General features: G+C 44.5%; 1 protein-coding gene across 1 annotated transcript; it reads left to right on the plus strand.

The window, feature by feature from the left end:
* Window positions 1-41: 41 nt before the first annotated feature.
* LOC113074242 (kallikrein-7-like) lies at window positions 42-1,391 on the plus strand. Its single transcript, XM_026247001.1, has 5 exons — window positions 42-99; window positions 185-335; window positions 422-560; window positions 762-1,025; window positions 1,130-1,391. Exons 1-5 carry the CDS (start codon window positions 42-44, stop codon window positions 1,283-1,285), a joined length of 768 nt encoding a protein of 255 aa, XP_026102786.1. The 3' UTR covers window positions 1,286-1,391.
* Window positions 1,392-17,104: the final 15,713 nt, after the last annotated feature.

Here is a 17,104-nt window from a genome sequence, read left to right on the forward strand (position 1 = left end):
GTATAAATGACTGGTGGTCGTAACAGCAGCGCGTTATGAAGATGAGTGCGGCGTATGGCCTGTTGCTGTCAGTTGCACTGACGAGCTTTATACTGACTGGTTAGTAAAATCATGCTTAACTGATTATAAAATGATAACTGAATTGATTTCTTGTTATCTCAAACATGCATCTTTATTTGCTTAGGCACATTTGGAGCTGATATCATCAATGGCAAAAAAGCCAAGAAGAACTCCATGCTGTACATGGCATCAGTGCAGATTAATGGAAAACACAAATGTGGAGGATTCCTGATCAACCCGAGCTATGTGCTCACAGCCGCACACTGCGATAAAAGGTAAAGCTAAATATTAACCTTGAATATGTTTGGTGTTCAACTAAATGGTTTACTAATGTGCAATTATGTTCATGCTATGAATAAAGTGGTAACATGACTGTGATCCTGGGCACCCACAACATCAGTCCACAAGGAGCAAATCTGAAAAGATATCCAGTGCAAAATAGACATAAGCACCCATCCTACGAAACTCCCAAAACTGGGAATGACATCATGCTTCTGAAGGTACAATGTTCATCCATAAATGTAGATATATTATAAAAATATAACAATATTATTATTATAAAATATAAATGTATAATTACATTTGTTTAGAATGTAATAATAATACATGCATTTAGATTTTAATTATAAAATAAGTTATTATATTAAACAAACCATTAATGGTTAACACAAAGACCACATTTTTCATTTGTGAAATTTTAGTTGTCCAAGAAGCTGAAAACCGGCAAAGGTGTGAAAACCATCAAAATACCGAGCAAAGCCAAACCCCTGAAGTCAAAGACCAAGTGCCAGGTTGCAGGATGGGGTCAAACTGAAAAGGAAAATGTGGTGAACGATCTGCTGGTGACAGATGTGTCACCTATCAACTCCTCCACCTGCCAGACAATGTGGAAAAAATTGAAGGTGAATCTTCCCCAAAACATCCTGTGTGCTGGGGGTTACGAGACCAAAAGTGGCGCTTGTCAGGTATGTCTAAAGCAATATTTTGGAGTTCCTATTCTGTACGTCTATATTCTTCTAAACTCAATGAAACGTGTCTGGAATCAATCTCAAATGGATTGTCATTGCAGGGTGATTCGGGTGGACCGTTGGTGTGCAGTGGGACAGCAGTTGGAATTGTTTCTTTCAACATGGGACGCTGTGACTACCCAAATGTTCCCAATGTTTACACTGAAATTTCTAAATTCAGACACTGGATCAATGAGGTGATCAAAGGAGGTGCTTGATGCTATGAAAATGCATTGTTTTGTTGTGCAGTATGTCAAGCTCAGCTTTTAAGATGTCTTGTAAATGCTAGCTTTCAAACCTTTCAATAAAATGAAAAAAAGAGCAGCAAAACACAATAAGCAATGACTCTGCATGTTTTCTTTCTAAAGCGCCACTTCAGAGAGAGCGAAACTAGTTAGGGGGCTGTTCAATTCTCAACCACTGCTAAAGTTCACCACCACATCCTAAGTTACACAAGAAAATATACATAGCACTGGGGAAAGACACTTACATGCTTTAAAAAGAATAAATTTATATTTTAAGCTTAATTTAAAAAGGCCTTGAGACACAAGCAATTTGTTTGGGGGGAGAAATACATTTCTTCAGAAAGAGCATCTGCCATCACATTACTTACTCTACAATAAAAGTTCTCATCGTGGTTGATGATTTTCTATATCAATCGATCTTTAAGATCCACAACCTACTTTTCAAATGAATCATAGAGATTGTGATCTTTTATGTCCTATAATCGTGTCCTGTTTATTTCCGAATATAAATATATATGTGCAGCTTTCAGTTGGCAATACTTTTATTAAGACCACACAATGAAGAATCATAGGTGAATGTGAAAGTAAGGTGTTTATTCTTCCTGTGTGTGAGGTCCGATATGGAACAGCGGAAATGGGACATGCAAACTATATTTTAGGCAGGTAAAAATATCTTAAAATATGTATTTTTGTCATCACAAGTCAGTTATGTCTTTGTGAATGTAAACAGTAGGGAGAAAATAAGAGAGGTGTCAGTATATTAGACAGGCGCATTTGCTTTTAAAGTGACAGTACACAGTTGTCGTCTATATCATTCATGTTAATCAAACAACAAAAAAAAGAGAAAAATTTTTAATGCTCTTGATTGTATATTATACATTTCATTCATACAGTGTCTTTTTTTTTTTTTTTACTATTTCCTTGCCCTCAGTAACCTTGAGAACTTTTTACTTGTAGCAGTTATGCTAGTGGGGCATACTAATTTTTCCTGCTCAGTAACTTGCAAAACTGTCTGCAAAACCAACAAGAGATGCACAAAACCCAATATGTTTTCAAGCACATACATGTTCTTTAATCAACATGTTCTGTTAAGTGAGGCCGTGAGCCCACTGCAAAACTATCAAAATGAGTGAAGACATGCAAAAAAAGTGTTGGGGTATCTTGACATGAAAGCAGCATTTCTCTGTGGTAAAGCTGAAAAGTGTTACTAAGTAATGCTTTCATGTGGTTAGAATCAACTGAAGTGTAATCTAGTATTAACAAGCTTTATACATATAGTAGTGGTTAGCAAACACTTTAACGCAGGACTTTATCACTCAAAATATTTTACATGATTTATTTTACATTAGAAAGAGCTACATGGGATTCTAAACTATACAAAACTCGGGTGCAGTCCTTTTGTGCCTATATTAAAAGGGTGAATTTTGGATGGATCAAGGGGAAGATCAATGACAAAACAGAACATTTCCAGAAAGAGATTTATCAGATAAATATCAATATACATATAGAACACGCTCACTGTATATTGATCTTCGAATTATTTTTGATTTATCTCAATGCTTTACCAGTGTATTTTTCTGTTACCAAATGGAAAGGTTACGAATGTAACCATGGCTCCCTGAGTAGGGAACAAGCCACTGCGTCCTCTTGGGGTTGCTATGGGTAACGCCTCGTCATGACCCATGTCTGAAGTATACAATGAAAAACACCAACAAGTTGGCAGGCGACAGCTGCTGACATCACTACCAGCACGGCTATAGATAAATAGGTGCCGACAGAACACATCATTCACTTCTTCATCTGAAGCATGGCAGGAAGCTAGACGACGAAGTGTCTCATCCTGCCTACATTCATAACCTGAGATGTTCCCTTTCAAGGGAACTTCGAACTGCGTCCTCTAGGGTTCGCTATGGGGAACAGTATACCCACTCCACCATGCTGAGGGGAGTGCAGGCCAGAATCATGGCGAGTTCCATGGGAGTTGACCCTGGGACGTTAGACGGCTGTCCATGACATTATCCCTTACGGCCAAAGGTCTAGGCTACATACCCAACTTACCTGTAAGGGTAGAGATCAAGGCTTGGAATCAAGATAGATTCCTTTAAAAGGAATACGACAAAAAGCCTATAGCATTTTATAATAAGTCTTGCCTGTCACACAGAGGCTACCGTTCTTGCATAAGCTTGCTGAAGAAACGGTCTCAACAAATCCCTAGTAGCAACACCCTGTTTAGGTAGGTATCCAAGGATACATGGGTGGAGTGGCACCCAAGATAAATGGGGCTTTTACCAACTCAACACATGAAGCAACTGCCCAAAGCCTTCACCATATAGGATTTTAGAAAGAACGCAGAGTACTAGCATAAAAACTTCGTGCCGATTTAGAAAGTGCGCAAAGACTTCACGTGCACACTTACCATAACATGAATTTTAGATACTGTTCCAGGGGGGCTCTCATGGCTCATAGAAGGAATGGTGTATCCTAAAAACAATATGTTTGAGAGTTATCAACTCGATCTATGGTAGTAATGCTGGAGTGGCAAGCAGTAAATATCCAGCTGAGGGGAGGGGCAAACACCCAGCTCTCAAATGAGGGGGAGCTACCACATATTCCAAGCCGGAACAGCTAACAACAATTTACATAGTTGAGAGAGCACAACCCAACTCTCACAACAGAGAGGGCTCAACCTGCAACATGTTCCATGTTGGACAGGCCAGCAGTAGGCTACCTAGCTGAGGGAGCAAAACCCCAACTCTCAACAAGAGAGGGGGCTCAACCTACAGCCTGATCATGAGAATGAGAAGGTTTAGCATACTGCAAGCTAGCCAAAAACTTAGCACATCAGAGAGGCCTAGTTTACTTGATGCTGCTGGATCCCAGGTGCTCTGGGAAAAACAGAGAGCTCAACTCTCATGTGAGAGAACTCAGAATACAGAAAGGTAAAGGGGAGCGCTGCTAAACTGCCACGAGAACAGCCCATGGACCAAGGAATTTGACTCCTCACAAGGGGAGAGAACTCAGGCGCTTAAAAAAAAGTGAAAAGTGAAAGTGACGTGACATACAGCCAAGTATGGTGACCCATACTCAGAATTTGTGCTCTGCATTTAACCCATCCAAAGTGCACGCAATAGCCCTTCATGTTGAGGGATTTTTTATTAATAAAAATAACACTGGTTGAGTGGAGCCCGATGTACCATGGTCTAACCAACTTGAAGAAACAGAACAAAGCTGAGTGTGTAACCCTTACCAAACCAGATTCCAGAAAGTGCGCAGAGTCTTGCATGCACACTTACCACCTTAGTGAATTTTAGAAAGTGTGCTACCATGCACACTTACCACCATGTGGATTTCAGAAAGTACACAGAGCTTAGTGTGTGAACTTATAGCTACCCAAGCATCACAGAGGTGCTGAACTGAACGGGAGAGGTAGCCTGAGACAGCTTTACACAAGAAGATTCTCGGAAATGCAACCTATACTTCCTGCTCAATGCATAAGCACGAAGGAATATCTAGATGATCAGGAGGCCCCTCAGGGCAATGTGGCCAGACATCCAGGAAATTATTGCAAGAAGGCTCCCATGGAAGCCTATGACCTGACTGCATGTTCCAGGAAGAATGAAGCCAGATTCAGGGCTATCATACCAGCTGTACATAATATCGATGAGTGAGGAAGCACTGCAAGTCAAGCACCTGGTTCTGAATTCACTCGGGAGGAACACTGCAAAGAATCTCACAGGTAAATACATGTTTTTATGTAACAGCAGCAACATCTGCTGACGGCCACCATGTTGCTTTGTCACGGGAACATGCAAGCTGAAGATAATGAGGAAATTGTTGCTCCCTCTGCCAAGTGGATTCCAAACGACTACATAATGGGACACACTGCCCTACTCACTCCAAACTAGTCTCTACTCCAAGGTGATAGGGATGATGACTTCCATTTGGAATATAACCATGAACCGTATGGTAAACGATATACATACCGTTATACCCCTAGTACATTTGGGTATTTTTTATCTCGAAACATGCCCAAACATGCACAAACGATAACCAATGAAACTTCACATTTGTTGCTAATAACAACCATGGCTATGAAAGGGGTATAAATCAATCCTGGGACGTGTTTGCGTTCACACAGAATATTCTGGCAATTTTCCAGGTCCAACGTGCAGTGTGAAAGGGGCTTGTCTTTCTGTCTGTCTTGCATTTTCGCCATGTTTGTAGTTTTTACAAACACTTTCATGAGTGTTTGTAGTTCTGCAGTCCACTCGTCCATCCATGTGCTGTTTCAAATTTATTTTCGAATTTTAATACGTTTATTCTCAATATTTTATTTTGACAATTTATCACTCTAAGTTTAATGAGTTCTTTAAACTCATCTTTAAACAACTTTTTCCTCATACTTTAATTATTTTATTTCTCAACAATTTATTTAGCCATTTTTTTGAAAATAAAGAGTTCCCTTTCGATACTTCACTCATACTGCGTATGGGGAAAAGCTCCTTTTTTCCTCGATACTGAAGCCTTTTTTCAATAACGCAGTGCAACTGCACTGCCATTGGTTTAATCTGTAAACTTTTTTAAACCAATGACAGCGCTGCGTAGCTGCGCGAGCCTGTGGCGATGCAGCGCGCCAAAGCCCGCCAGAATGGGCGGGGCGAATGGCTATATAAGCAGGCAATCGCCAGAGGAAATCAGATCTTACTCCTTCAGCGACGACTTCACTTCGTTGGATCTCTGCTGAACGCCTTCGCCTGGAACGAGCTCTCGCCGTCGAAGAGGCACCGCAGCGGACCAGCTGAGACCGCCGACCGCCTGCAGCGCCGGCGTACTCGCAGACAGCCGCTCTCAGCGCCGATCTCGGGCCGCCCGCTTCCCGCTTCCGGCCGCTTCTCAGCGATCTCCTGCCGCCATCCGGCGATCCTAAAAGAGCTTTTTCCAGCGGTTTTCACCGCTCTAAAAGAGCGTTTCTAACGCCGTTTTAACGGCGACGGCCATGCCGCGCCACAGCTGTGGCACATGCAGAGCCCCTCTGCATGAGGACGACGGCCATGGTGAGTGTGTTTTCTGCCTGGGTAAACCCCATGCTGAGGCTGCACTCACTGAGACTTCATGCTGCTTTTGTGAAAGCATGAGTCTCGCCTCTCTGCGCTCGCGGATTGCTTTCTTTAATGAAAGTAATCCCGCCCCTCGCGCCCTCCCGTCTTTTTCCTCCCGCGAGCCGGCCAGGAAAAGACAGCGGGGAAGAGGGGCCCAGCGCCCGGATTTGGGTGAGCTCACGCCGGCTCAGCGCCCGCGTGCCTCACCCTCTCCAATGAGAGAGCCGTCCCCTGTCCTCTTCTCACGCCCAGAGCAGCGTCCCTCGGCTGAAGCGAGCGACCTCGTCTCTTTTGGCGGATCGGAGGACGAGCCGCTTGACGACTCCATGTCACTCGCGGCTTCTGAAACGGAGGACTGGGCCGGCGATTCTGACCCCGCCCACCTGCCGTCACTGGAGCCAATCGACGCCAGAGCTGGGATGGATGCCGAGCTTCTCCGCATCCTCTCCAAGGCCGTTGAGGAACTCCATTTGGAGTGGGCCCCCCCTGAAGAGCCGACACGCAGCAGGCTGGACGAGTGGTACCTGCCAGGACGCCGCCAGGCCCCCCGCCAGCGACCTGCCCCATTCTTCCCTGAGGTTCATGACGAGCTGACAAAGTCGTGGCGCGCCCCCTACTCGGCCCGCCTACGCACTTCCTCTGCAGCTCTCAGCTCAGTAGATGGCTCTCAGGAGAAGGGCTATGAGCAATTGCCGCCCCTGGATGAGGCCGTGGCTGCTCACCTCTGTCCCCCCGCGGCTGTGGGGTGGGAAAAATAAGAGAGCCCTTCCTTCCAAGCCATGCAGGACGACCTCTGCCATGGCTGGCAGGGCCTACACTTCTGCGGGCCAAGCCGCTTCATCTCTGCACACCATGGCCATATTGCAGGTGTTCCAGGCAAAGCTTCTCCGTTCCCTGGATGAGTCTAGCTGTAGTGAACCTGCTTTCCGTGACCTCCGCAGCGCCACTGATTTGGCTCTGCGCGCCACGAAAGCCACGGCCCAGGCCATCGGACGATCCATGGCCAACCTGGTTGTGCTGGAGCGCCACCTCTGGCTCAACCTAACAGAGATTAAGGAGAGCGACAAAGTGGCCTTTCTCGATGCCCCAGTCTCTCCATGCGGCCTCTTCGGACCAGCGGTAGAAGGGTTTACAGAACGCTTCACTGCAGCACAGAAGTCGTCCCAAGCCATGCGACACTTCCTGCCCAAGCGCTCCACCTCTGCCCCGAGTCGCCCCAGGACTGCGCCGACTCAGCACCAGAGCAAACCTGCCCCTTCTACCCCCCAGGCGGCACCCCCTAAGGAGCAGCACCCAGCTCGCCCCACTAGGCGCGCTAAACCGCCTAGACGTCAGGGCCCCCGGCAAAGGATTGTGCTGGACCCGACGCCCTCTAAATCCTCCTGATCGTTGGGGAAGAAAGAGGAAGGGGCAAAGTCCCGCTGCGGCCGGACCACCCCAGAAGCTCTCTCGCCTGTCTGCTGTGCGACCTGGGCCCACTGTTGTTGCGTCCACGCAAAGCGCCGTTGTTATGGCGAACACAATAAATATTTCACATTTTCAAAAAGAGAGCACTTTTCCTCTTCCACACTCGTCGGTGTTCAGGCCCCTGATCAGCGGTCTGCCATCCGACACTATCCAGCCCCTTGTCACGCGGGCCGAGGCCTGGCAGGCCATCCCCGGAGTGTCCAAGTGGGTGTTGGGGATAATAAAACACGGATACTCACTGCAGTTCGCCCGAAGACCCCCGCGTTTTCGCGGAGTGATTCCCACCTCGGTAGAGCCGGACGATGCTCAGGTCCTCCGCACCGAAGTGATGACGCTGTTAAGGAAGGGAGCCATAGAGATAGTTCCTCCCTCAGACAGCGGGTCGGGGTTCTACAGCCGTTATTTCCTTGTCCCCAAGAAAGATGGCGGTCTCAGACCCATCTTAGACCTCAGACATCTGAACCTTTCTCTCATGAAACGGAAGTTCAAGATGTTGACACTGAAGCAGATCCTCACGCAGATTTGCCCCGAGGACTGGTTCTTCTCGCTGGACCTGAAAGATGCTTACTTTCACATCCAGATAGCCCCCCATCACAGACGATTCTTGAGGTTCGCGTTCGAGGGTGTGGCTTACCAATATACAGTCCTTCCCTTTGGGCTGTCTCTAGCTCCCCGCACTTTCACGAAGTGCATGAACGAGGCGCTCTCCCCTCTGAGACAGATGGGAATTCGCATTCTGAACTATCTCGACGACTGGCTCATTCTAGCCCAGTCACGAACCGAGCTAGACCACAACAGATCCATGCTCCTGAGCCACTTACAGTGCCTAGGACTCAGGGTCAATTTCGCCAAGAGCTCACTGCTCCCCAGCCAACGTATTACGTTCCTGGGAGCAGTTTTCGACTCCGTCAATATGAGGGCGGTCATATCACCAGAGCGCGCTCTTGTACTTCAGCAGCTCGCGGCCTCTGTCAAGAACAAAGCCTGTTTCCCTCTGAAGTTCTTTCAGAGGATGCTAGGGCTGATGGCTTCCGCCTCCCCAGTTTTACAGCTCGGCCTCCTACGAATGCGGCCCTTGCAGTACTGGCTGAAACTCCGGGTCCCACCTCATGCTTGGCGGCACGGCCGCTTTCGCATCAGGGTCAACCAGGCCTGTCTAGCAGCCCTGGAGCCTTGGATGAACCCTGTTTGGTTCAGTCGTGGAGTACCCCTACAGGCGGTTTCCAGAAGGACGGTACTCTCAACAGATGCGTCCAACCTGGGTTGGGGTGCTCTGTGCGAGGGCAGACCAGCCTTCGGCTCGTGGTCGCACGAAGAAAGCCATCTTCATATCAACTGCCTCGAGATGCTGGCAGTGGAACGAGCCCTTCAATCCTTTCAGGCAATCTTGGAAGGGCGCCACATCCTAGTCCAGTCGGACAGCATGACAGTGGTGTCCTACATAAATCACCAAGGCGGCCTTTCGTCCAGCCGCCTCTGCGCACTGGCAAAGCACCTCTTGGAATGGGCATTACCCAGGTTGCGATCGCTCAAGGCGACACACATACCTGGCAAGACGAATCTGGGAGCAGACATGCTTTCACGGAGCAATGTCCCCTCGGACGAGTGGATGCTCCATCCCCAGACAGTTCTCAAAATCTGGGAGATTTTCGGGAAGGCAGAGGTCGACCTCTTCGCCTCAGAAAGCAACTCTCATTGCCCAACTTATTTTTCAAAGGAAACAGATGCACTGGCCCACAACTGGCCCAGCCTCCTTCTTTATGCTTTCCCCCCGATTGCTCTGATCCCTCAGGTCATCAGACGAGTCAGGGAAGACAGACACAGAGTCCTCCTAGTGGCCCCACTCTGGAGGACCCAAGTTTGGTCCTCGGAGCTTTTCAGGCTTTCCATGAAAGCCCCATGGCCGATCCCCCTGAGGCGGGACCTCCTCTCTCAGGCGAACAGGACAATCTGGCATCCACAGCCAGAACTCTGGGCTCTGCATGTATGGTCCCTCGATGGGAGCCTCTGAGCCTCCCCGGGGACGTACTACACACCATTGCTCAGGCAAGAGCCCCGTCTACAAGACGCCTCTATGCCCAAAAATGGTCAGTCTTTGTTGACTGGTGCTTAGCACAAAACAAAGACCCTGTTGAGTGTGATGTATCTCCGATACTGTCATTTCTCCAGGAGCGTCTAGAAAAGGGTCTCACCCCTTCCACACTCAAAGTGTACGTAGCAGCCATTGCAGCATTTCATGCTCCTATTGCTGGCCAATCAGTGGGTCGACACAGCCTCATTGTGCATTTCCTGAGAGGTGCTAGGCGGTTGAAGCCCCCACGCCCTCTTACCGTTCCCACTTGGGACCTTCACACGGTCCTTGGAGCACTCAAAGGACCTCCCTTTGAACCGCTGCGGTCAGCTGACCTTCGGCCCCTAACGCTCAAAACCGCTCTGCTACTTGCTCTAGCATCGGTCAAGCGTGTTGGCGATTTGCAGGCCCTCTCGGTGAGCCCTGCATGCCTTGAGTTTGGGCCCAATGACTCTAAGGTCATTTTAAAACCCAGGCATGGCTACGTACCTAAAGTGCTCTCGACGCCATTCAGAGCACAGGTAATTTCCCTCTCAGCTCTGCCTCCGTTGTCAGGTGAGCGGGAGCTGGATTTACTCTGCCCAGTGAGGGCTTTGAGAATTTACATTGAGCGGTCTCAGCCGTTCAGGCAATCTGACCAGCTTTTTGTCTGCTTTGGTGACCGCACCAAAGGGTCTTCGGTCTCAAAGCAACGCCTCTCGCGTTGGATAGTTGAAGCTATCGCTCTATGTTACTCCTCTATGGGCCTTGAGTGCCCCATAGGAGTTAGAGCCCACTCTACTAGAGGGATGGCCTCTTCATGGGCCTGGTCTAGTGGTGTCTCTATCAAGGATATCTGTGAGGCGGCCGGCTGGTCCTCGCCGTCCACTTTTGTCAGGTTCTATAACTTGGAAATCCCGACCTTGCATGCTCGGGTTCTTTCGGTTTGATACGACAGCCTCTAGCAGACTCTGTCATCATACCACCTCCAGGGAGCTAGCTCCCTCTCAGCAGTGTAGCGTCAAGGGTTCGATGGCTCCGGCCCTCTCACTTATCCTCTGGACCCCAGGGTGTTCAAGTTAAGTCTTGTCGTTCCCTACCGTGGCACGGCGCGGTTGAATTCGTTCCCCATACGCAGTATGAGTGAAGTATCGAAAGGGAACGTACTCGGTTACGAACGTAACCTCGGTTCCCTGAGATACGGAACGAGTACTGCGTTATATGCCGTGCCACGAGGCTGCGGGTTCAGTGTCGTCGCTTCAGTCGTATGACCTGATTTCCTCTGGCGATTGCCTGCTTATATAGCCATTCGCCCCGCCCATTCTGGCGGGCTTTGGCGCGCTGCATCGCCACAGGCTCGCGCAGCTACGCAGCGCTGTCATTGGTTTAAAAAAGTTTACAGATTAAACCAATGGCAGTGCAGTTGCACTGCGTTATTGAAAAAAGGCTTCAGTATCGAGGAAAAAAGGAGCTTTTCCCCATACGCAGTACTCGTTCCGTATCTCAGGGAACCGAGGTTACGTTCGTAACCGAGTACGTTTTATATCTTTCATTATAATGACTATTAATATGGTTTTATTTATTAATTTGTATTATTGCTTGGCCCTAATCCTCCTCTGTAGCCTACTCGATAGCCTGGATTCCTATTGAATATGTAATTTTAGGTTTACAGTGTCTAGATCTTCTTTTTGGAATTTTTCCATTAGTTTATGAAATGTCAGAGATTACATATCTTAAAGGTTAGGTACATTTTTTTTTTTTTTTGCCAAATGCTTGTTTGTTTGTTTGTTTTTTTCCAGTAAATTTCTTAATGTATGAATATTTGTATATTTATATTACCATTAACTTCAACAACTGAGACATTAACTGTAAATGTTTCACAAACATCTGATAAATAGGAAGTAAAATGTGCATTGACCTGCTTAATTTAACTAGAACTAAACCAAACCATCTGTGGCCAGAAAATGAGACCACAAGCATTAACAAGATGCTTGGGGGGTGGGTGAACACAAACTTTGTGTAATAAAGTGTGTCTTTGCGTGCTCTGTAGAACAGTCTTTTTTGCTGTCCTAAGTTATTATAACTGTGACATTAATTGTCTTCCTCCTGTAAACCATTAGAGCCTTGATGCATGTGCAGTAGTTTGGTTCACTTAACAAGCAATGAAAACACTGATTAAACCCTTTTCAATACAGATATGTGAAGCGTTTTTTTTTAATTTTTCAAAACTATCTTTAAAATACAGCATCCTGAAAAAGGAAACACACACCACCTGTGTTATGTTAGTTTATCATTGATATATAATTATATATTTATGGTTACAAATTGTAAAGTATCCCTAGTAGACCTACTTGCTTTTCGACCAAACTTTCTGGCCTGAAAATAAAACCACAAGAATTAACAAGAACAAAATTTACTCATCATTGTGCCGCTTGTAACCACAAACTGAAGAAAAGAAAAAAGACTTACTGGCAGCTTAATGACTCCACCCATCCTTATATTTATACAGTGTTTTGTCAGTGAGAGCTCACTGATTGTCTTCATGATGACCATCATCTCTCTGCTCCTGCTGGCCTCTCTGCTGCCACACCTGACCTTCACTGGTGAGACTCATAAGAAAACAGCATATTATGATGAATTTGAAGAATATTTCATTGGTATGTGCTGATTAAGCTGACTGACAGCAGTAACTCTCTCAGCTCATGTAAATGTGGGTATAGTGAATGGCACAGAAGCAGAACCCCACTCCAGACCTTACATGGTTTCTCTTCAGATAAATGGACATCATAACTGCTGTGGATTTCTCATTTCTAATGAGTTTGTCTTGACTGCTGCACATTGTCAAAAGTAAGAGTTTTGTTGCGCCTAAAATGCAATACTGATTGATTACTGATACTGATTGTTTATAATCGAGTTTTTAGATACATTTTACAGTGGCATATGGTTTACAAAGTCATCAAATCAGTATACTTAATATGCTCTTAATATAGCACATAAAACTTTGAGAAATGGTCATTAATGCTTTCTTTAAACAGAAATAAGGCACTGACAGCCGTGGTTGGTGCACATGACCTTAAAAATAAGACTGAGGGGTCTATCCGAATCAAAGTGAAGTCCTACCACCAGCATCCAGACTATAGCAGATATACAAACCTGAATGACATTATGCTTTTGAGGGTAAAGAAGGAAATATTCTCAAGGAGCCACAAAAAAAGCTGCTTAAACAGAGGAAATATAATAATCAATGGTTTAATTTTATATAGGGTGATATATTTTTAATTTTTATTTGTATTTTTTTTTTCATTACAGCTACAGGAAAATATCAGCCGAAGCCACAATGTTAAACCGATATCATTAATGAATAATAAAAAAGACATAAAATCAGGTACTGTCTGTAGTGTTGCTGGCTGGGGAAAACTGAAGCCTAAAGGCTCAGCGAGTGATCGTCTAATGGAGGCAAAAGTGAAGATAATGAAAAACACACAATGTAAAAATAAATGGAAAGGAAGAGAGAAGTATTCAGTCTCAAAGATGATGTGTGTATTTGGCTATGGCGGATCCTGCAAAGTATGTAGAAAACATATTTCACAGACTCTGTTATTTATGAACAGGTTCCACTGAGTTTAAACTGATATATGTTTTAAGTCATGTGTTGATCTGTGTTTTTTAACAGGGGGATTCAGGAGGTCCTTTGGTTTGTGGAGACACTGCAGTTGGTGTCACTTCCTTTGGTGATGCAAATGTCTGTAATTCACCTGAGCATCCTACTGTGTATACTAAGATTTCAGCATATCTCAAATGGATTCACAAAATAATAAAAACTAATTAAATCCCCCTTGAATATATTATTTCAATAAAAGTATCACATGGTAAGCATCAATCACCTGAAGTGTCCTCATTGTCACAATAATGATAATAATAATAATAATAATAATAATAATATTTTTTAGATTTATTCATATAGTGCCTTTCTAAAACCCAAGGTCACTTTACAAGACACTTTACAAGGAAAAGAAACAGATAAACATTAATACCCGATGTCAGAACAAAGAACTGAGAATAATATACAGGGACCACTTACAATGTTAGATTAGAGATACATGAAAATGAAGATAAACATCCACAACAGGGGACAAATTACAGACTGAGAACTGAGTAATATTCTGAGAATAATGAGAGATGAATCATTGAGTATGATTACAGTATTAGATGACGATATAGATATGGCTCATATCTTGTTTACTTGATTAGGTAAAGAGTGAGATCCTCAAAACCAATTAGATAAACTAACACATTAAAAAGAGTTTTATGTGTTACATATAAAACATATAAAAAACTGAGTTTTAAAGCGTATTTTTTATTCTTCTCGCATTTATTGGTCATTAAATGCTTTGGTGTAGAACTGAACTAGAATTTGTTTCTTATGCATCACACCTCAGTCTTCTGTTGCTAATTCCAATGCATCATTTCAGAACTATAATGGTTGGTAGAGCCACTCTCATGCAGTTAAATGAGAGCAAGAGAGACAGTGTGTGTGTGTGTGAGAGAGAGAAACTTAAGCATGTTTGAATGATCTGAATTTGCATGGATTGACAGTATTACTAATGGTGAAGACATATGTTTAACTACTTCAGAAACAGCAATGTTACCACTTCTCTTCTGAGAAGGCCTATTCTTATGAGCTATAGAAGAGCATTTTTCATTCTGTGCATTTTGTCACCCATGTTGTTCCTACTTGCCATAGGCTATGTGGAAGACAACAAAGTGGATGTGAATTTATATCATGGACCGAGCAAACAAAGCTTGCTGATCTAGATTTTGCTGATGATATAATACTACTAGCAGAGTCATGGTAGAAGCTACAGGAACTTACCACCTGGTTAGAAAGATCAGGCTGTGGATCAATATAAAAAAAAAAAAGCGATGAAAATGAGTGGGGAAGATGAAAATCTACTGATTCTAATCACCCTTGGTAACCACTTACTCATAGAAACAGACCGGTTCACATACTTGGACACAGGAAGGTGATGCAGAGCAAGATGTAACCCAATGCATAGGCAAAGCAGCCAATGTGTTCCATAGGATGCGTAACATCTGGATGTCACCCAGCAAGGTGCTGTATGTAAGTTTTTGACTCTGATAAAGCATAAAAATACTACAATATGTTTGCAGATGTTTAAACCCATTTAAGCCCCCCAACAACTATAGTTGTCACAGTTTATAGTTGTCATTTTCACACGTGGCACCACTGCTTGGTAAGTATGTTCAACAGCTTGCAAGGCTCAAACTGCTCGCGATAGCTATCCCTCGCTCAGGAACTATCAGATGGCGAATCTATCTCCATAGGAAGCATTAAAATCAGGATTTCGCAGGATTCCCACGGAGTATCTCACCAGAATTCAAGTCGTTAGCTTAAGCAAATTTGCAGCATTTTTGTCAAGCAATGGACTGAATCGATATGAGCGAGCACATGAAATAGATACTTCGCCCGCGATTCATCGCCAAAGTTGTACTAATACGACCGAATCACAACTTTACACGAGATCTGCTCCCTGCTGGAAGAAGCTAGATATTCAAAAAGAATCAAAGCATCCATGAACAACTGGCATTTTCACCTTTAGATCATTTCTGGACGTCTTCACGAAGCTAAGCCAAGTTCTTTCATTTTATTGCCTAGTGCAATTTCAGCGAACATGCTTCAGATATTGCTATTGTACAAAGCTAATTGTTCAGTTATGTTGCGAGGCTTACTATCATATTACTACACCGGTAACACTACCAATTAAATATACCCATGAGCCTCGTTAATCTGTGGTAAAGGCTGTCGATATTAATGGCTACTGCTTCAGGCTCATCTATTGGGGATGCTTTCATCTAACTTATCTGACTACTCCAACACACTGAGTTTAAATCAGTGATCTGCTGTTGCTCAAACTAGTGTATCAATAAAGTGCTTGATACTGAATGAACAGATTGTAAATTTTGCTCGTATCAATGTTAAAACATTATCCGACAAGGGCTAATGCCATTGCATATATTAGAGTTCTGACCATATTCTGACCACTCCGGTCCAAATGTGCCGCCTGTTGGCAATTTGATGATTTTGTCTAGAACAATGAAATTGCTAATGCACCTCAAAATCCAAACCATTTACAAAAAAGGGTGTCCGTGGGGTATCTGTGTGTGTGGTTAACCAAGTTAGGAGTATGTATGCAAAATGGTAATTTACCCAGTTGTAAAGTGCAAGAAATTTAAATGTCTTTGGAGTGCTAGGATTTTAATTGAAGGCGTAAGAACCCTGGTGTACCATTTTCTGAACAACAGTGGGTGACGAGGACTAGCAATCCTCTAAAAACCAGCTGCTGCAGTTTCTCCAGAGTGACTGCAGGAGCGCTGATGACGACACAGCTGTTCACGATTGGCCAGATTCACCACATGGCAATGATCACGTGTGTTTTGGGGTTTATGAGACCTATATTTGGGGGTTATAAACATTTTCAGTTCCAATAATGGCCACAAATCTGTGTTTTAGAACGGTCAAAGCATTTTATTGTAGTCGCAATGTTGTATTGAGTCACGTTCATCATACGACACAGACATCTGTGATAAGTATGCGAGCACTGCGTGAGTGCCATTAACAGGAGCACAGTGACATGTCTGTTTTCTCCTCAAGAACTGATTTTGAACAGGCTTCTGAGGCAAAGTAATGGTCTACAGCATGATCTACAGCTAAATATAGAAGTGTTGGTTATAACCAGTGGATATTTCGTACAAACGTAGATTTAATAAATAAATAAAATATTATGACACTGACAGTAAGGAGAAGGAGGAGAATGAGGAGGAGGATGAGAAGAATGAGGAGGAGAATGAGAAGAATGAGGAGGAATAGGAGAAGAATGAAAAGGAGGATGAGAAGAAAGAGGAGTAGGAGGAGAAAAATGAGAAGGAGGATGAGAAGAAGGAGATGAATAATGAGAAGGAGATGGAGAAGATGGAGAAGAAGGAGAAGTTGAATGAGAAGGAGAATGAAAAGTAGATGAGAAATAAACCCTCAAAAAAGCAAAAGGGACTGCTGTTTTCTCCAGTTGGAGAGACCACCCTTCCTGCTATAACTCAGGGGACTGCTATTCTATCCCTCAAGCAAGGGGCAAACAGCCCTCAAAAAAGGAAAAGGGA

This window comes from Carassius auratus, unplaced genomic scaffold (genome assembly GCF_003368295.1).
Source record: "Carassius auratus strain Wakin unplaced genomic scaffold, ASM336829v1 scaf_tig00014135, whole genome shotgun sequence".
NCBI classification, from domain to species: domain Eukaryota; kingdom Metazoa; phylum Chordata; class Actinopteri; order Cypriniformes; family Cyprinidae; genus Carassius; species Carassius auratus.

Excerpts from the sequence above, each read along its gene's own strand:
- LOC113074242 (XM_026247001.1), top strand. The coding sequence starts at position 42 with ATGAGTGCGGCGTATGGCCTGTTGCTGTCAGTTGCACTGACGAGCTTT. Across the intron at positions 100-184 it reads GACGAGCTTTATACTGACTG|GCACATTTGGAGCTGATATC; the intron begins GTTAGTAAAATC and ends TTATTTGCTTAG. Across the intron at positions 1,026-1,129 it reads CCAAAAGTGGCGCTTGTCAG|GGTGATTCGGGTGGACCGTT; the intron begins GTATGTCTAAAG and ends TTGTCATTGCAG.